General features: G+C 44.3%; 1 protein-coding gene across 1 annotated transcript; it reads right to left on the bottom strand.

The window, feature by feature from the left end:
* Ccnb2 (cyclin B2) lies at positions 1–22,791 on the bottom strand. The gene is made up of 9 exons (XM_008836872.2): positions 22,579–22,791; positions 20,479–20,607; positions 20,248–20,361; positions 12,314–12,484; positions 12,056–12,214; positions 9,236–9,472; positions 8,850–8,990; positions 1,287–1,397; positions 1–263 (listed from the first exon to the last, which is right to left on the bottom strand). Exons 1-9 carry the CDS (start codon positions 22,600–22,602, stop codon positions 153–155), a joined length of 1,197 nt encoding a protein of 398 aa, XP_008835094.1. The 5' UTR covers positions 22,603–22,791; the 3' UTR covers positions 1–152.
* Positions 22,792–25,857: the final 3,066 nt, after the last annotated feature.

The raw sequence follows: 25,857 nt of genomic DNA, 5'->3' as shown, positions 1-25,857 counted from the left end.
TACCTTTAAGAAAATCAATAGCTTTATTTTTCCTCAATACACATTTAGAAAATTAGTCTGAGAAGAGGTTTTGCTAAATAGACTAGAGGAATATGTACAAAATCAAGGAGTTCCAAGACAGCAAGAAAAAGTGCAGGAAGGAGCCAGGCTGCCTAGGTCCTACCCATCAAAGGGGAGGCAAGGTCTTTGATGGCTTTGGAGTTCAGCTGAGGGATTGTGCTGATCTTCAGGAGTTTGCTGCTGGCATACTTATTCTTGACGGCCTGCAGAAGGCATGTGGGATTAGGCAGGTCAGGACCTCCACCTCATACTCAGACTAACTCACAGGTATCAAAGGGCTATAGCTACCATCTCCAGATGATGACACACAGTCACTGAAGTTGGCCAGGACACTCTGCCTTAGAACTTACTGCACAGGGCCACCTCCCTCCAGTCCTGCTGGGCACACAGGCCACAGGAGAGAAACAATTCCAAGGTCTGAGGAACAGGCTTTCTCTCCTGAGTTATGGGAGATGGGGGTGAGGACTCTGTCAAACATGAGTGCCATCAGGACCGGCAGCAAGAACTTGCAATGAAAGCGAGTGGCAACTAGTGCTTTGCAGGTCCCAGACAATGCCACTGGAAATGAAAGCCACGAGCTTCCACAGCATGCAGTCACACTGAAACTGCGTGTGAGCAAGCACACCATGCTGTGAAGACACACGGCTTCTCTGTGATACCAACACCTTGCTTTAGGACCAGGCCTTCAGGAAGCTCTGATACTTTGTGTCTCACAGGCACAGACTAAGACTCTTCCTCCCAGGCGGCTTCCTGACAGACACCCACCACAGGAAGCTCCTCAATGAGTCTCTTCCCCCTGCCCAGCTCCATGCTTGCTCACTAAGTGCCCTTCAAAAGACCTGAGGCAGGTCCCAAATAGCATCACCTAAATGCGCAGCCTCCACACCTACCTCCAGCCACCAGGACAGGCCCTCCTCACAACCCCACCAGAAGCAGCCTTCTCTGCTTACCCTGAGTACCCTATTCAGGACCCTGGTTGGGGAATGGGGTGCACATGCGCTGGCCAGACGGCCATACACTGGGCACAGCTAGTTAAGGTTAACCTATCAGTTTCAAAGAAAGTCTGCTTTCAGGGTTTATCAGTATGCTCCATCCTTTGCTGTATGAGAAAATCAGCTATGCTAAAATAAGACTTCTGCATGAGCAGTAACGCACGCATATGTAAATGTAAATACACACAAAGCCCATAATCTCATGCTTTCCAGGGTTTAAGCACCAGGACTTACGATGAATTTTGTCAGGTTTTCATTGACTTTCACCACGTTTTTGGCCATGTGCTGCATGACTTCCAGTACTTCCTTTTCTGTGTAGCCCGTGTAATACTGCTGCTTTAAATTCTGAAACACAAGGTGAACAGAAGGGAAGTGTGACTGAAGAGCAAGAGAAAGCCTCCATCTCTTCAGAGGAGTGCATCTTACACACGCTGACAACACTGTAAAATGTGTGAGGGTGCCAGGCTAGGTGGTGCAGACCTGCAATTCCAGCTACCAGGGAGGCCTAAGGCCTGCCTGAGCACCTCAGTGAGATCCTGGCTCACAAATAAAATACAGAAAGACAGCTGGAGATAGAGTTCTGTAAGATATAGATAGCACCTAACCAGTATGGGTGAGGCCCTGGGTTCAAAACCCACCACCAGAATACAAAAACAAAACAAAACAAAAAGCTGTGAGAAAATTCTTACCATGTGAAACCCAATGATAGTCTAACCACTTCCACAGCACCCGAAGAGCTAGAGCAGCCAGCAAACACAGAATGGTTGTGGCCCTGAGACAGGACTAACTTAAGACAGTAATAGGCTCTTAATGCTAACAGATCATTGCATTTGAAAGCAGCCGCCCAGGTGTGGCTTTAAGGAACAAAGCTGCCAAGGATACTTCCACCCCATGCTGGAAGGAGAAGGAAAACAAGGCAGCCTGAAAACCAGACCACACTGAACAGTGCCCTCTTCCATGCTTCCTCCCTCCCACCACTCCACCAGGGCAGCACAGCTGCTGTGTTGCTCATTAGGAAGCAGCTGTGTGGGCTGAGGGACTGGCTCAGTCAGTGAAGTACTGGCCTTGCAAGCACCAGGACCCTGACTTTGACTCCCAGAAGCCATGTAAAAATGCTGGGCATGAAAGCAAACGTGTAATCCCAGAACTGGGTGGGAGGCAGAGACAGGAGGATCCCTAGGGCTCACTTGGCTAAGCTACCCTAATTGGTGAACTCCAGGCCAATGAGAGACCCTGTCTCAAAAAGATAGATGTGATTCTGAGGATGACACCAAGGTTGTCCTTCAGACACAGACACACACAGACACACAGACACACACACTCAAAATTTTTTTCTCTTGACACTCATGCTTAAGCTTATGTTGAAATATCTTTGGGGCTGGAGAGATGGCTCAGCAGTTAAGAGCACTGGCTGCTCTTGCAGAAGACCTGGGTTCAATTCCCAGCACCAACATGGCAGCTAACAACTGTCCATAACTCCAATTGCAGAGGAATCTGACACCCTCTTCTGACCTTCCCGGTCATTGCACAACACAGGTGCACTTACATGCAGGTAATACACATATATCCATAAAATAATTTTTTTGTCTTTTTGAGACAGGGTCTCCCTGTACCCTCAGCTGACCTGGTACTCACTATGTAGACCAGGCTGGCCTCAAACTCAGCAATCTGCCTGCCTCTACCTCCTGGGTGCTGGGATTAAAGGCGTGCGCCACCATGTCTGGCTTAGTTATAGCCAGCTGGACATGGTGGCACACGCCTTTAATCTCAGCACTTAGGAGGCAAAAGCAGAAGGATCTCTGTGAGAGCCAGGTCAGTCTGGTCTACAATAATTTCCAGGCCAACCAAGGCCTGTATCAAAACAATCAAAAATAACAAAAAGTAGCTGTCCTATAGGCAGCAATCTACCAAACCCAGAAGAACCAAGACTATCCAGGGTTCTCATCAAAGAACAGAGAACTCATAGAAGCAACCACATCCCACCTTCTGACCTTTCCCCCAAAAGAATTTAAGCAGAAAACTAGCTGCTGATAGCTAATCAGACTCAGTATGTATGAAGAGAGAGAGGCAATATTCTACACACTAACCAAGCCCTTTCATGTGCACAGCATAACAAGTAATTCACAGCTTCATCTTAACAGTAAAATAGTTTGAGGAAAGAACAGCAGGAAAATACCGAAATACATATTACTACTTAGTGTAAAACCAATGCTCAGAGCATGAGGAGGCTGAACGCTAACAGGATTAGAGTCCTACAAAGCATATTTAACAGTAATTTAGCCAAAATGAGGCATTGCGATTGGTGACTTTTTTGCTTCAGATTTTTAAATTTCAAAACTTTCAAATTTATGGGGCTAGAGATATGGCTCAGCAGTTAAGAGCACTGGCTGCTCTTGCAGAGGACCTGGGTTCAACTCCCAGCACCTGCATGGCAGTTACAACCGTTCATAACTACAGTTCCAGTGGATCCAATGCCCTCTCGTGACCTCCACAGGCACTGCATGTTGGGGCTGAGGTTGGTATCCCAGCATCCACATGGCGGCTAACAACCATCCCTAACTCCAGTTCTAAGGGATCCAGTGCCCTCTTTTGTCCTCCAAGAGCACTGCCTGACACAGGTACATTTACACACATGCAGACATCACACTCATACACAGAAAATAAAAATTTTTTTAAAATTTTAAGAAAAAGAATATATGGGGGGGGCAGTCTCATACAGGCCTTAAATGTGGTAGCTGTGGCTGAATGAACTATAACAGCTGACCCTCCCTAGTGCTGGGACCACAGGCATGTGTGACCACACCTGGCAACTGCTGTTTCAGGACCAACCTGTCCTACTCACCCACGGCACTGTTCTCGAACAAACATTAAGTCTGTAACGCCAGCTAATATAGCATCAGTACTCACATTTCTCCAATTATTTTTAAAATGTCTTTTAAAGATTTAGATCCAGATTCTAATTAAGGTTCATGCAGTACAATTATATTACTATATCTTTCATCTTTTAAACAACCTCTATTTTCTTAGCTTTAGAAGCATACAGGCAAGTTAGTTTTAGAATGCCTCTTATTCTGTCTTTTGTAACTGAATCTGTCTCAAACCTGTTGATAATACATCTTTTTTTTTTAAAAAAAAATATTTTATGTAGGGTCTCATGTATCCTATGCTGACCTTGAACTTGCTAGCCAAAAATGACCTGGGTGCTGGGATTTTAGGCATGCACAAAAGATTTATGAGGTGCTGGGGATCAAATCTAGGGCTTCTAATGTGCTAGAACACTCTGCTGAGCTATATCCCCATTATGTAGTGACACACATTCTTAATGCACAGAAAGCACAGCACGTCAGCTGGGGCCACTGCTGCTGGTGGCACTGGGATAATCACTGTGATCAGCTGGTAGCCCCTAGAACACCACCACAAAGGCTCTGCTTTACTTCAGGATCAGAACTGTCTGTGGAATACTATTTTGAGACCTCATGAACCGTGTTCTCTCAAATTAGTTCATCTAATGATTTTCACATTCATTTCTGATCCTTGCTCCTTTAGGACTTAACAATGGTGGGTTTTAAGCCACAGAGTGGTGTGTGCTGAAGTTCCAGCTACTTGCAAGGATAAATCATGCGGTTCCATGAGCCCAGGAGTCTGAGAACACATGAGCAACACAGCAAGACTGACTCTTCAAACAGTTTTAATTAGCTGTTACTCTGATTTTAAGGGGGAGGGAACAGAGATGTAGCTCAATATAACAGCAAACAATAACTTAAAATTAAACAGACTGAAGAGATGGTTCAGCGGTAGAGCACTGGCTGCTCTTGCAGAGGACCTAGGTTCAGTTCCCAGCACCCACATGGTGGCTAACAACCATCTGTAACTCCAGTGTCAGGGGATTGGATGCCTTCTCCTGACCTCCATGGACATTGCACTACACAGGTGCACCCACCTACATGCAGGCATTACACTCATACACATAAAATTAAAAAACAAAATTAAAAATAAAAAAGGAAGCCAGGCGCGGTGGTGCACGCCTTTAGTCCCAGCAATCAGGAGGCAGAGGCAGGTGGATCTCTGTGAGTTCAAGGCCAGCCTGGTCTACATAGTAAGTTCAGGTCAGCTGGGATTACAGAGAGACCCTGTCTCAAAAAGATTAGAAAAATAAATAAATTTAAAAAAAGGATCTTCCCTTTCTAACATCATAAACTTGTAGGTCCATGGAGCACTCCCTTTTACTATAGTCATTCTTTTTTTTTAAAGATTGACTTCTTTTTTGTTGTGAGCCTGAGACTTTAATGGCTGTGCCAGCTCTCCAGCCTTACTTCTATTATTTTTAATTATGTGTATGTATGCGCACAGGTGTGGATATGTACACATGGGTACAGGTGCCAGGAGTCCAGAAGAGGCATCAGATCCCCTGGAGCTGGAGTTACAGGCGATTATGAGCTGCCCAACATGGGTGCCAGGCACTAAATTCAGGTTCCCCTGCAAAGGCAGTATTCAACTCAACTGCTTCTCTCCAGCCTTTCCTTCTTTGTGATGAATCTCGTCTTGCCACACAGGGGCTGGTCTCAACTTGCTAAGCTGAAGCGATCTTCCTGCCTTAGTTTCCAGTGCGAGGATTAGCGCTGTGGGCTACTCCACCTGGTTCTCAATACTTTTTTTTCTTAATGCTCTCATGTATTCAGACAGCCCATTCAATCAAATTAGTTCTCAGCCTTTTTATTTATTTTATGTGTATGCATGTCTTGCCTACATGTAGGTAAGTGCACCCATGTTGTGTAATGCCCGCGGAGGACAGAAGAGGCTGTCAGATCCCCTGGAACTGGAGTTACGGACAGTTGTTAGCTGCCATGTGGGAGCTGGGATTCAAACCTGGGTCTTCTGCAAAAACAGTATTCTTAACCACTGAGTCATCTCTCCAGCCTATCCTGTTGGCTTTTTTTTTTTTTTTTTTTTTCCTTTTGAGACAGGGTCTCTCTCTGTAGCCCTAGCTGGCTTGGAACTCACTATGTAGATCAGGCTGGCCTTGAACTCAGAGATCTACCTGCCTCTGCCTCCCAAGTGCTGGGATTAAAGGCATGTGCCACCACGCCTAGCCACGCAAGCCTCACTTGCTCTCTGTCAGCATCATCACATCCTGCCCAACATGGCCCCAGACCAGGTTTCTCTAATGAGCTGGAGCTCCTGCACTTGCCTCTGTGGACTCTAGCATATGCACTGCTGAGCTCTCATTGTCCCCAAGCCTTTTTACTATGAATTTACTAATAGTTCCAAACCAGATCTAACATTCTAGGAATTTTCATTGTTAATATTTTACTTCTTTCTTCACATAGTGAAAATTCAGACCCTAAAAACATGAGTGTGAGCTGGGCATGGTGGCACATGCCTTTAATCCCAGCACTCGGGAGGCAGAGGCAGGCGGATCTCTGTGAGTTCAAGGCCAGCCTGGTCTACATAGTGAATTCCCAGACAGCTGGGGCTACACGGAGACCCTGTCTCAAAAAAAGACCAAAAACCCCACAAAACCATGAGTGTGAAGCCAGGTATGGTGGTGCACAGCTTTAACTCTACCACTCAGGAAGCAGAGGCAAGCAGATATCCAAGTTCCAGACCAGCCTGGTCTAAATAGCAAATTCCAGGTCAGCCAAGGCTACAAAGCAAGAGTCTGTTTCAAAAAAACAAAAAAGTGAATATATTCGCTTTATCCTATAATATACATAAGTTTCAGAACACATTATTGTGAATGGTAAGCCTGCTATGGATATATTATTACTATTTATCACTGTTCAGTCTAACAGCACATCCTGCTAAGGATACAGTCAGAATGTTATCCTCAGGTTATGTGAATTTTTGTGGTTTTGACCCAATTTGATAGTTACATTCTTTATTTCCATAGAACCCCATCATTTGCTTAGAACATTTACACTGTTCTAGGGCCAGCAGGTAAAGGTCCTTGGCTTGCTGCCAAGCCTGATGACCTGAATTTGATCCAGACTTCAATCTTAGGAACCCACATGGTGGCAGAAGAAAACCCAATACCACAACCTGTCCTCTGACCTCCACATGGGTGCTGTGGTATACACACAAAATAAAAAAATGTAGTTTTAAAAAAATTTTCTAGGCGGGTGTGGTGGGACACATTTTAATCGCACCACTCAGAGACGCAAGAGGCAGGCAGATCTCTGTGAGTTCAAGGCCAGCCTGGTCTACATAGCAACTTCCAGGCCAACTGGGGCTACAGGGAGACCCTGTCTCAAGACCAAAAAAAAAGATAAAATTTTTAAATTATATTGTTCAAAAGTCGAGAAAGGTCAGACAGTGGCATATCCCTGTACTCTGGGCACTTGGGAGAGGCTAAGGCAAAAGGTCCTTGAGTTAAAAAAAAAAAAAGATAAAACTTTTAAATTATATTGTTCAAAAGTCGAGAAAGGTCAGACAGTGGCATATCCCTGTACTCTGGGCACTTGGGAGAGGCTAAGGCAGAAGGACCTTGAGGCAAGGTCTCACTATATAGCCCAGGGTGCCCTTGACAGCCTGGGCCATAGTGAAACATTCTGTCTGTCTCTGTCTCTGTCTCTGTCTCTCTCTCTCACAGAGTCAAAAAACAACTTTCTATTATATGAGTCCTGTGACTCAATCTTCTATCCTGTGCCCACAGAACTCCATAGTATCCTTTTCCATTAACTTTCTGGTTACATAAACATATTGGATGTACACACTCTTTCTAAGGTAAACACACCTGTGTGGTATGTGGGGAATGGCTCCACCACACTGTCCTGGTGACCAGCACATACAGACAGACCCCAAAGGCCAAGGCTTTGCTTGTAGCTGACTTACGCTGGCAGAAAGTGTTGTGATCCTTCTACAGGAGGAAGGCGGCAGCTTGGGGGAGGGCTGCCTCTAAGTCTTCTCCTATTCCCCCTGCAATCGCCCCTGGGAGCTGTCATGAGCCAACTTCCACTTCCTGGATGTGATAAGGCTTTCCAATCTGCCAACTACAGCGCTGCTTAGCAGTATTCTAGAACCGACTCCTATACAATAATGTAGCCCGAGACTCACACTGCACACATCAGCTCCTTTAGTCTGTCTGCCTTTTAGGTGAGAGACAGGAGCAGGTGCTGGCATCTTTAGCTACTCGTCTAAATCCAAAAGTGGGCTCCTTCTATTTTCTTTTTTCTTTCTTGCTGTTTTGATGAGGCAAGGTCTCACTATATAGCCCAGGGTGGCCTTAAACTCACTATGTAGCTAGCACACATTGGCCTCAAATTCTCAGTCCTCCAGCCTCAGCTTTCCAAGTGCCAGGATAATAGGCATGCGCCATCGCACCCAGGTGATTTCTATCTTATGGGCTAAATCAGGCCTTGGCTTTGGCCTTGCCTGACTACTGGCTTCACCTAACCAAACGTCCAATGATTCTGGCCTATGAGAGCTTGGCCTTCCTTGTTCCACCTCTCCATCTGTGGAATGTGGCATACTCAGTATATGAGTCTGTCTGAACTGATCCTAGCTGCTTGCTTTTAGGTCTTTGACCTTTTTTGTTTGTTTTTGTCTTTTTGAGGTAGGGTCTCCCTGTAGTCACAGCTGACCTGAACTCACTATGTAGACCAGGCTGGCCTTGAACTCACAGTGATCCGCCTGCCTCTGCCTCCCGAGTGCTGGGACTAAAGGCATGCGCCACCATGCCCAGCTAAGTCTTTGACCTTTTAACCATTACTTCAAGAGCAGTGTTGTGAAAATACTATAGCCTTTCACACTGTGAGGACTTAGAATTCAGCCTCATCTTTTCTTAAATCCATCACTCACCCATTTCCCTTGGCCCAGCACCTTCTGAGACAGGCAGGAAGCGGCTGCTGCTACATGAGAAGGGTGATAATGCACCATGTCATAGTCGATTAGAGTCAATTCCATCAGATACTTGGCTAACGTGTGCTGCTCCACATCAACCTAGAACAGCCAGGGACAGGGAGCAGAGTTGTGTTCATCTCCACAAACTCTGGGACCAGGTCTAGGCATTCCCACCCTTCTCAAGAACTACCCTGCCCCACTGTGTGCCATAGAACCTGAGGCCTTTTATGAAGTCCAGAGTTCAGCATCAAAACCTGCCTAAAGGAAGCTTTCCCTTAATTAGGTCATGTTTAAGAGCAAGATCAAGCAAAAGTCAAATTCCTTACCCAGTTGGAGGCACTCACCTCCCCGGCTTTTGAAGCTCGCCTTAAGAAGTGTAGTGGCAAAGGTCGGCCCAACTCAAATTTCAGCTCTTTCAAAATTAGAGTCTCCATTTCTCGGATTTGGGAACTGGTATAAGCGTTGTCTGTGATATAAACGAAGTCTTCGATATTTGGAGAAAACATCTCCTCATATTTGGAAGCCAAGAGCAAAGCTGTGATCCCTACCAGCTGAAGCTTCTTCCGACAGACTGGCTGGACCTAATTGAAAACAAATGCATCCAAAGGCAAAGACAAGATTGGAATAGGGTAGGGTTCTGGGTGGAAAGCTTGAAGAAACCAAGCCCTGTTGACTAGATGGTGGCCCCCTGCAGAGCACAGGAGACCTGTGTGGCGAACCATCACAAAGCATACTGCTGCGACTAGAGTGACCAAGTCAGTCCCAGTGCTGAGAGTCCAACATCCTACCTCATTTGGTCCTCAAAGAAACCCTGTAAAGGACATATTTTTATTGTCAGTTACAAAAGGATGACTGGACAAGAGATTCAAGTAAGACCAAACATCACTGAGTTTTGGAGTAGGGAGGAATCCAAACCTGACAAGCGAGCTCTGTGGGTTACTCTTACTCTGCTGACCTGAGTGCAGCAGCCATAACCTGCACGTAGTATGGTTTGGTTTGAACAGAGATGAAGCCGAGTTAAAAACAGAATTGAATGGCTCGTCAAAATCTTTCCCTAATCCTCACCAGAAGTACACCCATTAACCAGCTTGAAAAACCCCTCAATTAAAGAAAAAATTATAAAACACACAAAAATATTTAAATTTTTTTTAAAAAAAATCAATGATTCAGAGTTAGGGAAAAACTTTCAGTGTAGTGTTTAAGTGTGTGCTTTAAATTTCCTTAAGAAAAAAAAGAGGTAGGGAGGGGCAGCAAGTTGGCTCTAGGGCAAAGGTACTTGCCACCAAGCCTGATGACCTGAGTTTAAAACCTGGAATCCATATGGTGGAGAGAGAGAACCAACTCCCATAAGTTGTCCTCCAATCTCCAAAGTGCACTGTGAACTGTGTATTCCCTCCTGCCCATAATCTTTTTTTAAGTTTTTCTTTTTAAACTGGGACTCTGCTCTTCTTGCTTCAGCCTTCAATCCTGAAAGTCTACAGAAACTACTACTGCCCTTTCTTGCCTAGTGAGGATTTTAGACTGAATCACAGGATCTACTACTTAAGATTCTAATGTGCCCCTGGGCCATTATCATAAGTAATAATTAATATACACTGGGGGCAGAATGCTAACATTATTTTTTTTTTAAATTTTAGCTAACATTTTTATTTGTTATTTTTATTTTATGTGTATGCGTGTATTGCCTGCATGTAGGTAAGTGCACCCGTGTCGTGCAGTGCCCGTGGAGGACAGAAGAGGCTGTTGGATCCCCTGGGACTGGAGTCACAGACAATTGTTAGCTGCCATGTGGGAGCTGGGATTCGAACCCGGGTCTTCTGCAAGAACAACCAGTGTTCTTAACTACTGAGCCATCTCTTCAGCCCCAGAATGATAACATTTAAATTAATCAGTCCTCATCTGCAAGGTTCCTGTGGTGGACAACACACCAGCAGTTTATTATCCCAAAACTTCAGGTTTGTGAATAAGCTTAGTGGTTCAGCCCTTGCCCAGCATGCTCAAGGCCCCTGGGGTCAATCCCCAGCAGTGAATATTTTTATTTATTTTTATTTTATGTGTATGAGTGTTATGCCTGCATGTAAGTGCACCTGTACTGTGCAGTGCCCTTGGAGGACAGAAGAGGGCATTGGATCCCCTAGAACTGAAGTTATAGACTGTTCTTAGTTGCCATTTGGGTTCTGGGATTTGAACCCAGGTCTTCTGCAAGAGCAACCAGTGCTTTTAACAGAGCTATCTCTCCAGCCCCGTGGTTTTTTAGTGGAGGGATACATCTGGCTTCTCCTCTGTTTAATGTCTTGTGCATTAGCAGCTGATCAGGATTTCAAAGCTGGCTGCTGCTCTCAGCTCACTTTCTCCTGCTCACATTCCAGAGTCTCAGCTCCACATGCTTACCCCTGGTCTTTATTTTTACAACTCTGCCCCCTCTTTCATATTTCTGTGATTTATTGCCACAGCTAGTTGGAGACCAAGATCCTCTTGCCCAGCTCCTCATTTTCTAGACAAGGAAAATGAATGATCAGGAGCACCAGACCTTGGAAATGGTGCAGGCAGGGCTGAAACACCAGCATCCAAAGGCAAGAGGACTGGCTTTTACACCACTTGATGGTCTGCTTCCTCTGATAAATGATAGTGGCTGTGCAGGACACGCTGCATATCCAAAACCCAAAATACCCAAACCTGAAATGCTCCAAAATCCAAAAATGTTTTGAATGTTGACACGACACCAAATGTGAAAAATGCTACACCTGTCCCAGGTGTAAGTTGCAGTCAAAACATAAGTGTGCTAAAATTAGTGTGTAAAATTACCTTCAGGCTAGCAATGGAAGGTACATATCAAACACGATGACCTCAGGTTTATACTTATGGCCCATATTTTCATTATGTTTATGAATAAAATAAAAGATTCTGGTATCAAGCACTCCAGGTGAGGAATACTGAGTGTGTCCTTCCTTTGGCTGTTTCTTGTAGGCTAACAGTATTGCCCTGAGCTGGTAGCAGCATCAACTCTTGATACCTTTGGTCCACTCTCCACTTTAGCAACTGAAATCATCTGGCAGCTTGGCTTCTAGTCTTTTCCTTCAGAGGAGCCCAGCTTAGCTTTCCATCTCAGCAGCATCAAAGCAATGTTTACAGAGCCACTGGTGCCCCACTCTGGCTGCACTCACCTGTAAGAACCGGTCCATGATGGCAATGCACATGTACAGAGTCTCCTGCAGAAGCCTAAACTTGGAGTGGACTTGGACCAGCCAGTCCACCAGGATGGCACGCATTCGTCCATTTATATCTCTCCCATCTAAGAAATGTGGGCTGATGGACTGCAAAACCTATTGGTGAGATTTATAGGTTAACAAGTAGAGCTCATTTCCTTCCCAGGTCCTGAGTTCTAAGCTACTTATGCAACCCAAACCTGAATGCCTGCCCACCTCAAGCTGCCTTAGATACTGGTAGATGTCCTTGACATAGTCACTGCAGAGCTGAGGGTTCTCCCAGTCTTCGTTATCAATATCCTCAATTTTGCAGAGCAAAGCATCAGAGAAAGCTTGGCAAAGGTTCTCTTCCTTCATGGAGACATCCTCCGGGGTAGGAGAAGGATCCTGTGCCAATGAAGTGAAGCACTATTGTTACTGAATTTTCCCATAGAATCTACTAAGTAATACCACACACTTTGCTCTACATACTGTGTGTTATTTTCTGTCTACGGCTGTGTAGGCTTACATTCATTTACTCAACTTTGTTCACATCCACAGTGACCCTCACACAGTAGGCACTCAATAAATGACAGCGGTTTGAACACCTGTGTTCTGGGATTACAGGAACCACTTCAGTGGTGGCCTCTTCTGCAAGTGTTTTCTTCTGTTCCCCTAATTCATTCTAAATTAAGAAACTGGCAACTAGAAGCAGAAAAGCACATTCCACTCTATGAATAAAGTAGGAGGAGGAAGCAAAGACTTAGCAAGGATAAGGCTCTGTATTTTACTCACACTGACTGAGTAGTTATTTATAGAAATCACACAAATTAAAAATTTATACACTTAAAACAAATATTTAATAATGAAGCATAAATAAACCATCAGTTGACTGGGGCTGGAGAGATGGCTCAGCGGTTGAGAACACTGGTTGTTCCCGCAGAAGACCCCGGTTCAAATCCCAGCACCCACATGGCAGCTAACAACTGTCTGTAACTCCAGTCCCAGGGGATCTGACAGCCTCTTCTGACCTCCATGGGCATTGCACGACATGGGTGCACTTAACCTACATGCAGGCAATACATGCATACACATAAAATTTAAAAAAAAAAACAAAAAAAGCCATCAGTTAAAAAAGAATAAGAGGCACTTTTCAAAGTAAAACCTAACAGGACTTCCCGTCTATAAAGAGTATGTAATAATGGAATAAAATATAATTGAACAGAAAAGCTTATACAATAAAATGGATGACAAAACTGATGTGGTGGCTCATACCTGTTGTCTCAGTATTTGGGAGACTGAGATAGGAGGATGGCTATGAGTTGGAGGCCAGCATGGGTAAGAGTGAGACCCTGCCTCAAAACAAAACAAAAGAAAAAATCAAAGAATCAGGGCTGGAGAGATGGCTCAGTGGTTAAGAGCACTGGCTGCTCTTGCAGAGGACCCGGGTTCAATTCCTAGCACATGGTGACTAATAACCGCCCATAATTCCAGTTCCAGGGGAACCCAATGCCTTCTTCTGACTTCCCTGGGCGTTGCACAAAACTGGTGCACTTACACACAATGAAGGCAATATACTCATACACAGAAAATAAAAATATTTAAAAAAGAAAACAAAATCCATACCAATTAAACAATTTCAGTTTACATTGAAGATTAATAATTTCTAGTCGTAGAGGAAGAAACAAGAGGATGGAGGGTAGGTTCAAAGCATGCACTGGCCTCTTAAGCTAGTAAGAAGGAAGTGATAGGTTAGCAGGTATGCTTGCCATTTATTCTGAATTTGTAAACCTCAGGGGACTAGAATAAGTAAGAGAACTATGTGGTACCCTGACAGAGGGGAAGGCCAGGAGGAAGATGCCAATGCAGCAGGAAAATAAGTCGAAGAAGCAGAGGACAGGTAGCAAACAAAGACCAGCCTGGGAGCAAAGGTGACTGGGGATGGGAACATGGTCTAGATAAGGCAGAGAGGACTAGCCAGCCACAGCCACTGGAGGAACTCAGCAAGACTAACTAGATTCAGGCATGGATTTTGATCAGCATAGGCAGCTTTTGCCAAGATGAGCTTTTTTAAGGGTAAGCATTACCAAGCCATCCCCATAAAGGCAGGCAGTAGCTGGGGTCGAGTTTTAGGAGTGAGAGTTGTCATGAGAGTTGTCCTGTGTGTCATGAGTCATCTCAGTGGTTCAGAATGCTTATCTGTGCCCTGTTGAGAAGCACACCTGAGCCATGGGGATAAGACAAGGATACTGGTTCTGGCTCTTAGAACACTTGAAACCACACAATTTGGACTCCAACATAATTTAGTTAGAACTAGTTGTGCTTGCAGAAGGCCTGGGTTCAAATCCCAGTACCCACATGGCAGCTAACAGTTCTATGTAAGTCCAGTTCTAGGAAATCCAATTCTCCACAGGCACTGCATGACACAGGTGTACTTACATACATGCAGGCATGAACATTCATACACATAAAATAAACTTTAGGAGCTGGGGCTACAGGGAGACCCTATTTCAAAAAGACCAAAAAAAAAAGCAAAAATTTAAATTGATGATTAAAAACAGTATTTAGCCAGGCATGGTACCACATGCCTTTAATCCCAGATTTCAGGAGGCAGAGGAAGGTGGAGCTCCATGAGATCAAGGCCAGCCTGGTCTACATAGCAAGTTCCAGGCCAGCTGGGACTACAGGGAGACCCAAAAAGACCAAATAATAACAACAACCTAAGTTGTATACAAATAAAAACTTCAAACTAGAGTAATGAATAAGTCTATGGGCTGTTGGAGACAACTGAGACATTCAATCAGGAACTAAAGATGTGCCATTTGACTAAACGTAAGACACTCCTATTTGAAAAGGTAGAAGACTGGGAGTGAGGGAGGCTACTCAAGTTTTTTGACATTAAAACTGTCAAGATGATGCAAAATGTAAGTGTTAAAATTTTGATATAATGGTTCACGTACGTGTTTTCGTGTTTTGTTTTCTGACACAGGGTCTTGCTAATGTAGCACCAGACTTGCCAAGAACTAAGTAGCCCACACTGTCCTTGAACTTGGAATCCTCCTGCCTCAGCCTTCTTAGTGCTGGGCTCCAGGCCTGTACCACCACACCCAGCAATTTACGATATTTAGGGTAAACAAGGAAGGATGCCAAGAAGGACTCTGACTGTGGGCAGGTAGTTGATGACTTGTTACAAGTGCCCCTGCATACACAGGCAGAGGCAGAGTGGGTTACCATCATCAGCTTCAGGAATGCAATACACTTTAAACGGCGAGGCAGTGACTATGAGCTCAACTTCTGGTCTCTGTGCTGTGTGCTTCTGTATTGCTTTGTTGTTCTACTGTTTATGAAATTTAAAAATAAAAGTTTATCCTTCCATAAAACATGTGAACGGCTATGCTTATTTTCTTTTCAGTTGCAATTTTTTTCTTTTGAGACAGATTCTCATGTAGCTTGGGATGACCTTAGACTCCAAGACCTTCAGTTCCTGATCCCCCCTGCCCCCACTTCCCCAATGCACCACCCCACCTGGATTCTATGATGCTGGGGATGGAACCCAGGTCTTCTCAATCTGACTAGGAGCTACCTAGTGGACCTTGCTTACCCTGTGCAAATACCCTTCTTCCTTTCATACTACTCAGTGTTTATCAAGGCCCCAGTAGCCACTAATTTATACTCTTTACTCCCCAAAAGGTAGGGTGATAACTGGGGTGAATACCTGCAATTCTTCTAAGTCCCAGCCAGGGCCATTTGGGACTCAGTTGCCTCATCTGCTACAGAGCAAGAAGCTTGCCTTCTAGGACAAGAATTCCAGAACATCTGCCTCCATGGACACAAGAATTCCCACTAGAACCCATATGCTCACCTGGCATGTGTATAACTCTAGAAACTGGCTGCAAAGGGGCAGCAGAGATTGCAAGTGATAAAGCAAAACCAAGAGCCAGACTCATAGAGGGTCCCTGTGAGAGTGGGGACTCCACTATGGTTCTGAGACAAGTGGATGTGATTTGGAAGTAACTATTCTTTAATCCTTGGTGACTTCTAAAAGAACATCCAGCATATCTTTTAACCAAAAGTGATTTAAGATTCAAAGATTTGTTTTTAATGTATGAATGCTATGCCTGCCTGCCTGCATGCATGTATGTGTTTGCAGTACCTGCAGAAGCCAGAAGAGGACATTAGATCCCCTGGAACTGGAGTTAACCACTGGCTGTGCGCCACTATGTAGGTGCTGGGAACTAAAGCTGGGTCCTCTGAAAAAGCAGTATGTACTCTTAACCACTGAGTCATCTCTATTCCCCAAAAGTGATTTTTATATGGACTGAGTTCCCAGCCCATAACATTTCGTCTGAAACAGACCAACCTCAATTTTGTGAGGAGGCAGAGAAAAACAAGTCAGGTACAGAATAAAGGAAATCCATGAAGGAGTAGCTTTTAAGGTCACAGGAAAGCAGAGCTTTTCCTTTCTTTTTGATTTTTGTTTTCAATGTTGAGGATTGAACCCAGGGCCTCTTACAGCTGAAATACCCTTCAGTCTTGCAAAATAACAGACAGCTGCCTTTCTTCTCCTTTGATTCAGTTTTATACCTACAGTGAAAGTCTGAGGGCTTTTTTGCTTTTATTTTTATATTTATTATTTTTATTTTATGTGTATGAGTGTATCATCTGCATGTATATAAGTGCACCCATGTCATGCAATGCCCGTGGAGGTCAGAAGAGGGTATCAGATCACCCAGAACTGGAGTTGTGGATGGTTCTTAGCCACCATGTGGGTGCTGGGAACAGAAACCAGGTCCTCTGCAAGAATAGCCAGTGCTCTTAACCACTGAGCCATCTCTCCAGCTCCCACTGGAGATATATATACATATAGTCATGTATACCAGGTTAGCCTCAAACTTGCTATATAACCAAAAATGACCTTGAACTTTGATCTCCCTGCCTCTACCAGCCCAATGCTAGGATTGCAGGTATGTCCCACCACGTCCAGTTTATGCAGTGCTGGGCCTCAAACCTAGGGCTTCATGAATGCTAGGCAAGCACTCTACCAACTGAGCTACATTGCTTGCCCCCAAAGCCTGGAACTTTTAGGAGAATGAAAATAAATGCTCAAAAATAAAACTACCAGCAATATTTTGCATATAAGTGTATACTTTTAAGAGCAAATCTGATTTTGCACTGTATATACTGTGTTAATCTGATTTTCCCCCATAAAATCACAAATATTTTGACATCTTTAAATGCTGGACTAATTCATCTTTATGGATGCACAGTATTTCATGAACTACATTTAACAAACCTTGCAGTTGAGGCTGTTTTTCTGTCACACAGGAGATACTCCTTGGCTGGCACGGCAGTAGCACATGCCTACAATCCTGGCACTGGGGAGGTGAGGGCAGGAGGACTCCTTTGAGTTTGAGGCCAGCCTGAGTTAAAATGTGAGACTCTACCTTGAAAAAAGAGAGGGCCAGAGAGATGGCTCAATAGGTAAATACACTTGCTGCCAAGTCTGACAACTTCAGTTTGATTCCCAGGACCCACCTGGGGGAAAGGAAAGAAGCAACTCCCACAAGTTGTCCTCTGACCTCCACATGTGCCCTCACACACATACGCAAATGCAATTTTCAAGAGAAAGCTTGAGTAGGCTGCAGATGGGGCTCAGTTGGTAGAATGCTTGCCAAACATACATCAGGCCCTGGGTTTGATCCCCAACAGCACAAACTAGGAAGGGTAGTGCATACCTGTAATCCCAGAACTAGGAAGGTAAAGGCAGGAGGATCATAAGTCCAGGGTCACCCTAGGCTATATATAGTTTGAGGCCAGCCTGGGTTACATGAGATCCTGTCTTCAAGAAAAAGAAAAAAGGGAGAAAGATTCATCACAGCACTATAAATAGACCTTGGCTATCCCTCTCACCATTTACTTTAGATAAACTGTGAAGCCGGGCTGAGTATGGAGAATAAACATCTGAAATATACTGCCCAACTGCCCTCTGCGATGTGGGAGAACCACATTCAAACAGTCACCACATACTCTGGTCCTGCACAGAGGACCAGAGATCAAGGGCTGAAATTCTGTTTAGTTCAGGTTTCATGTCACTAAAGTCATATTGAGTCTTTGCTCCTAAGTCCTGTCTGTTGTGGGGGATATTCCCAATTGCACCTTTAGGTGGACTTCCCTGTGACCTCAACAAACCTCAAGTCAAACCCCTCTCCCTGTCCTGACTTTCCTATGTTTTTGTTAATTTGTTTTTAGTACCCAGGAACAAAACATTTTCACTCTTCTACAAGCTATGCATGTGACATATTTTTTCTCAGTATAGGATAATGTCCCCGAACAGAGTTCTGGTAAGTCCTGACACATTCCATGTTATTTCTTAGCACTTTATATAGATACTGGGATGTGGTAAGTGCGTGCCTGGGGGACATGGGGAGAGTTCAGGCCTTCCTCAGCTCCTGCTTGGACAACTGCAACACTAAATATTGCTCTCACTGCTCCTCAAAACCTTTTAGTTTCCTCACTTGCCAGGGGGACAAATCTAGATCCCAAGATCTATAAATCCAACTGCAGCCTTCTTCCCAGTCTTACCTTTGCTTCCTCAGACAAGTCACTGACTCTGTAGGCAGGTAGACTTCTTGATTAGAAGACATGATTATTGGCCGGGCGTGGTGGCGCACACCTTTAATCCCAGCTCTTGGGAGGCAGAGGCAGGTGTATCTCTGTGAGTTCAAGACCAGCCTGGTCTACATAGTAAGTTCCAGGACAGCTGGGGCTACAGGGAGACCGTGTCTCAAAAAGACCAAAAAAACAAACATGATAATCTACAGGCCTGTTTCCATTTCTGTGCCTTGATTCTTGTTGCTGCCTTGATCCCTAAGGTTCTATCAAGTTCTTTCTATCCTGAAGTATTACCATGGAAGGGTAGGAAGGTGGCTTGTAAACACGTGGACCTCAGTCTGATCCCCAGAACACAAGTCAGAAAAAAGCTAGGAGGGGTAGCACATGTTTGGAATCCCAGTTATGGACAGTCAGGGACTGGCAGGGCTCAGTGGCCAAATCCAGGCCAGTGAGAGACCCTGTCTCAAAAAATTAAAGTGAGGGGCTGCAGAGACGGCTCAGAGGTTAAGATTATTACAGAAGACCTGGGTTAGGTTCCCAGTATCCAAATGGCAGCTCACAGCTGTCTCTACCTACAATTCCAGGGGATCAGACACCCTCTTCTAAACCTTTGTGGGTAATGCGTGCACATGTATACATATATGCAGGCAAAACACTTATGAAATAAAAATAAGTCTTAAAAAAAAAAAACGTAGATGGCACCTGAGGAACAGAATCTTAGGTTGTTCCCTGACCTACACACACACACACACACACACACACACACATGACTCATCACTGAAGGACAAAGTTAGCCTAGCCCTGAGGACTCCCCAATCATCTGACAGGCACACAGCACCCAAAGTTATCTAATGACACTCCCTAAGATTACTAATGTTGTTTCCAGGAACATATGTTCTTTCTAGATATGTCTTCTGAGACATATGTCTTTAGAAGCCTCAACACAGCTGGATAAGTACAGAAGAGCTCAATATAAATGTTTCTCAAATTTATCTAATGCTTCATTTTGAAGTTTCAAGCATATAGATATATTATAAATATATTAAGCTAGAAAGAGTGAAGTGGTTGATATTTCTTATCACAACAATGCCTAGCTCGTACTTATTATGTAATGAATGAGAACACGCACGAAATTGAACTTGGTGGAAAATGCATAAGCCAGTGAGCCCCTTATCATTCTATTGCCAGTTGAGCTTCCAGTCACAGAGACCACACTTTACCAACACAGAATTGTGGTATTATCTTATACTTACATGAGTTTCAGACTCAGAACTGTGGACTGCCAGTTTTAAGGATGGTCATATGTACAGTATTTTAATAAAACCCACCAAACTTCACTGTGGGATCACTAAGGCAATCTAAAATTAATTCAATGCTATAACATTACATTAAGGAATGCAAACTAAAAACAGAAGCATATACATTCATCTCCTGCACTGTCGCTTCAAAGCAGAGGTCCAGCTGTGAATGTTCTTCGGTGGCTGCAATGCAAAGGACCCTGCAGACCGGCTAAAATCAGGTTATTCCAGTGTGTGTGCTTAAAGCTCAGAACATCCTACCTTTGGAGCCAACATTTCCATCTGGACTGGTTTCACAGAAGCCGTAGGTTTCAGTTGTTTATTGACATTTGTTGCTTTGGTGGGTTGAACTGGTACTTTGGTGTTCTGAGCTTTCTACAAGGAAAAAGAAACGTGAGCAGGGCAAGACAGCCAGTGTAGCTACCAGCGCTCCACAGAACCGGCGCTCCACAGAATCGGCCTCTCTTGCACATGTCACCTTGCCATTGTTACCTTAGCTACTTGAGCTGTTTTAGTTCTGACTTTATTTCCAATTTCTTCTAAAACTGCCCGCCGGACTGTTACATGGCTCTTAGCTTTAGGATTAATTCCTGTGTCAATATTCTCCAAATCACTGGACACCTAAAGAAAGAACAAACACCACTACTAACAACAATAACAACAACAACAACAACCAGGGTAAAACATTGACACTGCGTAAAATACTTATCTACATCAGAGATTCAAATTTAGAACTACTTTGGAAAAGTGAATATGCTTAAATCTACTGCTAGAAAGGATAAAGAGACATTTTTAGGAGATCTAAAAAATGCTGATTTTGCTATCACTCTAAATTCGGCAAATCACCCACTCATCTTACTTATGTAATTGAGATTCTCCCTCTATTCTTAAACTATTTTGCATGTTCAGAATGGCAAAGTTTCACAACTAAATGATTAGTTTTCAGAAATATCAAAGTCACACCTTTAAACCCAGCCCTCCAGGGACAGAGGCAAGTGGATCTCTGTGAGCTGGATGCCAGCCAGGACTACACAGAAGAAAAATATATTGTTTAGTTAAAACTTCTCTTTACAGAGTATATACATAATGTAAATTTAAAGAGCTATGATATCAATAGTTAATGATGGGTGAGGTTGTTGTAAACCTACACTAGCCTTGATTATTCCATTCCTGGAATAAGAAATGGCTCCTGAGAGCTGGAGCAATGGTTCAGTGGTTAGAGCACCAGCTGCTCTTCTAGAGGACCCAGGTTTGGTTCCCATCATTCACATGACTGCTAAAAACCGTCCACCAACTCCAGTTCCAGGGGATCCCACACCCTCTTCTGACCTCCGTAGGCACTGCAGGACATGGGTGCACTTACAAACATGCAGGCAATCCACTCATACATATAAAAATGGCTCCACCAACAATGATCTTTCAGAAACACTGCCCTCCCTCCCCCAAGGCAAACTGTTAAGGATATTCAGAATGAAAATAGCATGAGTAGAAAATAGTTTCAACTATCAAATTTGGGGAGGTTCAAACTGTATGAGAAAGAAAAAAATGTCAGTTGACCTTAACTGGCTTTATCTAGAATATAACAAAAAATTTACTAGGAAAAGCAATTCATACCAAAAGGTTTACTTTGTTGTAAAAGTGATAAATATTTAATGAGGAAAAAAAACTTTTAATTTCTCTTTTCTCTTGAGAATGGGGGTCCTACTTCTAAGAAAACTCCCAACAGAGGGTTTAAGTTGACTAATCACAAAGCAAAACCAAAACAATAGAAACCCCACCGAATAGAAAGAGTGTAAATATTAACTTGATAAGATCAATTAGAGAAAAGTTCCTTGTTAGTCTTAGATCTATAAGAAAACATGAACCCTGGATGTATTTAGGATTCTGATCTCAAAAGTCACACTGTTCAACTTTTTTTCCAACATCAACTGCCAATTTTTAAGAAATGCTTGAAAGTTTTATGCTTTATGCCTTGAAGCCTGGTAATGTGACTAAGTTTAAATTCATGTGGGAGGCAAATGGGCAGCTTTTAAGGAGCCCGGTAGTCAGGACAATGGACGTCAGCTGTGTTTTCAACAAAGGGAAAGCGGATCCGAGCACAATTCAAGCTCACAAGGAAAACTTGGAAAAGCCAATAATACTTTGATTCTTGCAAAGATAAGGAATCTGGATCTTCCTCTCTCCGACTGCAAGACAAGTTAAATGTACTTTTTCTATGACTCTTCGGGGTTTTGTTTTGTTAAAAAGGAGATGCAGACCTGAATGGAAAACACACTAAGCAAAAATGAGAAAAATCTGAAATGCGGCGATGCTTACTTTGTATTTAAAAAATAAGAAACCGAACTCCTAGTTCCTCCCAGTCCTCCCCACCCCACCCCGAGCCAGGGAAGACTCGGAGGGTCAGGGGCGGGAGATCCCGAGCCCCTGCCACTGGACAGTTGTCCAGGGACCGAGCAGTCAGAGCCGCCTCCCCGGGACTTCCGTGAGCGTCTCCCGCCGGCGGAGGCCTACGGCCGGCGGGGAAACCGGTAAGGCCTCGGGCTGCCGCAGTGAGGGAGGCGGCGCAAGCCGCCGGGGCCCGGGCGCACTCACCGTCGGGCGTCGCAGCAGCGCCATGAGGCCCGGGGAGGCAGCAGCGCCGGGCCCGGGACTTGGCAGACGGAACGCAGGGACGAGCGCTGCGCCGTTGGGCTACACTCGGCTTCGCCGCGGATCCGCGCCGGGCCCGGAGTAGGATTCAAATACCGCGCCGCTCGCGCCCCATTGGACAGCCGCACGCACGGTGAGCGCTCCTCAATGGCCGGGCCTGGAGGCTTTACCGCACGGTGATAGGTTGCGTTATTTGGTTGTCACGGCAACCACCAAGTGGTGGTTTCTGTTTGTTTTCTTGTTTGCTCGTAGTTTTATTTTTTTACCTCCAGCCCCTGAGATTTAAAAAACTTTTTTTCCCCCATTGTAAAAGCTCTGAATTTTGACAAAAAAAAAAATTTCACATACGAATGGATGTTTTTTTCGAAGTTTATCCTAGGCGGGCGGAAATGGGCGCTAGGAAACATCCCGGAAATGCCATTTCTGACCTTGGTTCCTCCTCCGGAAATGTCTAGTTGGGTAGTTTTAGCTTGGGTAGTGAAACTGGCCAGCTCCAGTGTGTAATGTGGTTGCGAATCATTGTGGGCTTTACTACAAAACTGAGGTTCCGAGACTGTAGAGATGGCTCAGCGGCTGCTCTTACAGAGGACTTGGGTTCGGTTCTCAGCACCCAGAGGGCAGGTAACAGCTGTCCTTAACTCCAGCTAAAAGCCAGGTGTGTCTCCGGATTCATCACCTAGCACATCCTTTGATATCAGGGCCAATAAGATTTATCAAATAAATGACTGTAGGATGTGTACAAGATTGTAAAATGAAAAACAAGGTGTGAGTCGTTAAGAGAATGGTGAGATGAAAAAGGTCCAAACAAAGACGAACTATAGTGTTGACCTATAGGGAAAAAAGACAGTGGTGATCAAGACTGAAAAAGAGGACTTGTGGTGAGGAGTGTTGCTTAGTGGTGTGGTGCTTGTGCAAGGCCCGGAATGTGGTCCCCAGCACAGGAGAAAAAAGTAGAGCAAAACAGCAAAAGCAACAGAAAGAAGTTCGATGCTCCAATGTGAAAAAAAGTTCCCTCACCATGTAAGCCTCAAAGTAGCTTGCCCACCACTCTCGTTTAGCACGCTTCTCTTTTACGTGGGAAATAACACGCACTGAAGTTGAAGAGCCTGAGCTAACTGATTAGGACTTAGTTCCTCAAATTATCATAATTACTGTTGGCTGTAGAGAATTTGGAACGTCCAATCTGCTTCTAAAGCCAGGAGAAGCCAAGAGTCCCACCTGAAAAGCAGGCAGGCACATGCAGTTTCCCCTCACTCTAAATTATGCAAGGACATGGGGAGCAAATGACCGGAAACAGCTATTTCCATCCCATTAATTTTTCTCAAAATATATCAGCTGCAGAAAATTGAAGTTCCCTCACTGACTCTGGTCATTATTCTTAACACCACAGACTGACAAATCGTTTTCTCCTGGAAGCTTTGGTTTGGGATCGGGTGATAAATGTGTTCATAAGTTTGTACTATGGTACATGCCTACAATTCAGGCTACTCAGGAGGCTAAGGCAGGATCCCCCAAGCTCAGATTTCAGCACTAGCTTTACTACACAATGAGAACGCATCTCTAAAGGAAAGTGTATGGAACAATGAGTCATGATTTATATTACAGTGATTAATTTATTTGAGATAGGATCTCATGTATCCCAGGCTGGCCTCCAATTTTCTACATAGTCGAAAATGACTTTGAATTTCTGATCCTCCTGCATCCAGGATAGAATTACAGGCATGCACAACCACACCTAATTTATATGGCACTGGGGAGCCAACCCAGAGCTTCCGGAGTGCTAGAAAGCACCCTACCAACTGAATCATCAGCTGTTCTGGCCAGGCTAACAAAAGGATTATAGGGGTAAGGTGGGCCACACGGGACATTCTATTTCAGTAGAGCTCCCCAGCTGAATGCAGCCACATGAAAACTACCCCAGGCACACCATAGTGGAAGCAGAGTTAGGCTTGCTCAACCCTGCCCAAATTGAGCATCTGTGAGCAAGTGTCAGAAACTAAGCTCTGTGGTGGTTTACCACAAAATGGATGACAGTTACACTTACCTGGGGGTACTTATGTGCCCTATGTGATATAAGCCTTTTGTTTGTGGGTAATCTTTTTCTTGGTTTCCATAAGGTCACAGTTTAGGAAAACATATCCTAGTAGTGGGGATTTCTGATCATTTATAAACTCTGAATTCTAAATAATGCTCTCTCGGTAGGCTTATTGCATGGGAAAGCCAAGTACCTTGCCCATTTCCAGGAGCTATTTCGGCAGATTTTTTAATATTTTATTTTTATGTGTATGTATGTGAGTGCATGTTTGTATGTGAGTGCACCCGTGTCATGCAACACCACCAAGGCCAGAAGAGGGCTTTGGATTCCCCTCAAACTGGAGTTAAGGACGGTTTGTAGCCACCATGTGGGTGCTGGGAATCAAACCAGGGTCAGCACTCAACTGCTGAGCCATCTCTCCAGCCCAAGATGTTTTGACTGATTCTTGAAGGTATGTTTATCCAACTTGGAAGCAGAAATCAGATATAACTGGGAACTTTGGGAAGCACTGAAGATCAGAAATCCTTGGTTATATCCTCCTTCAAATGACAGCAATAAGTTCTCCAACTATGGGCTGTGACTTTCACTTAAAAGTTATTTTTATGAGTTATGAGTGTTTTGTCTGCACGTAAGTACATCAGTTGTGCAATGTCCTCAGAGGTCAGAAGAGGGCAGCAGATCCCCTGGAACAGGAGTTAAGGAAGTTTGCTCTTCACCATGGGGCAGGTGCTGGGAACCAAACCCAGGTCCTCTGCAAGAGCTGCCAGTGCACTTAACAGCTGAGCCATCTCCCCAGCCCCCTAATTTTCACTTTTAATAGAATAAGGAAGAAGTGACAGTCTAACCTTTCTGAGATGAGGGTTATGTAAAAAGTCTTCCTCCAGGCACACTCTGAGGAAACCAAATACCTTGCCAGGAAGAACCTTGAGCAGCCAAAAAGTGAGCCCCTTAAAACTAATATCCAGTAAAGAACAGGCTGAAACAGCCTTGAAAGAGTCACCCTGGAAGCAGGTTGCCTGAGCCAACCATCAGATGACTGCACCCTATTAGCACCTTAATTGTAAACCTATAAAAGAATCTAAGCTAGAAATGTCAAACTGAGCTACTCCACCAAGTTTTGGGGTTACAACATAATAGGTGACTATTTGACAGCAATAGATAACAAAACTTCCAGAAGTGTGTAGTTA

Source organism: Nannospalax galili, unplaced genomic scaffold (assembly GCF_000622305.1).
Source record: "Nannospalax galili isolate Female #2095 unplaced genomic scaffold, S.galili_v1.0 scaffold117, whole genome shotgun sequence".
Classification (NCBI taxonomy): domain Eukaryota; kingdom Metazoa; phylum Chordata; class Mammalia; order Rodentia; family Spalacidae; genus Nannospalax; species Nannospalax galili.
The sequence above is the reverse complement of the archived record's forward strand: the minus strand, read 5'-3'. Positions and strand labels throughout refer to the sequence as shown.

Excerpts from the sequence above, each read along its gene's own strand:
- Ccnb2 (XM_008836872.2), bottom strand. The coding sequence starts at position 22,602 with ATGGCGCTGCTGCGACGCCCGACG. Across the intron at positions 20,362-20,478 it reads AAACAGCTCAAGTAGCTAAG|AAAGCTCAGAACACCAAAGT; the intron begins GTAACAATGGCA and ends TTTTCCTTGTAG. Across the intron at positions 12,485-20,247 it reads TGGAAATGTTGGCTCCAAAG|GATCCTTCTCCTACCCCGGA; the intron begins GTAGGATGTTCT and ends TCATTGGCACAG.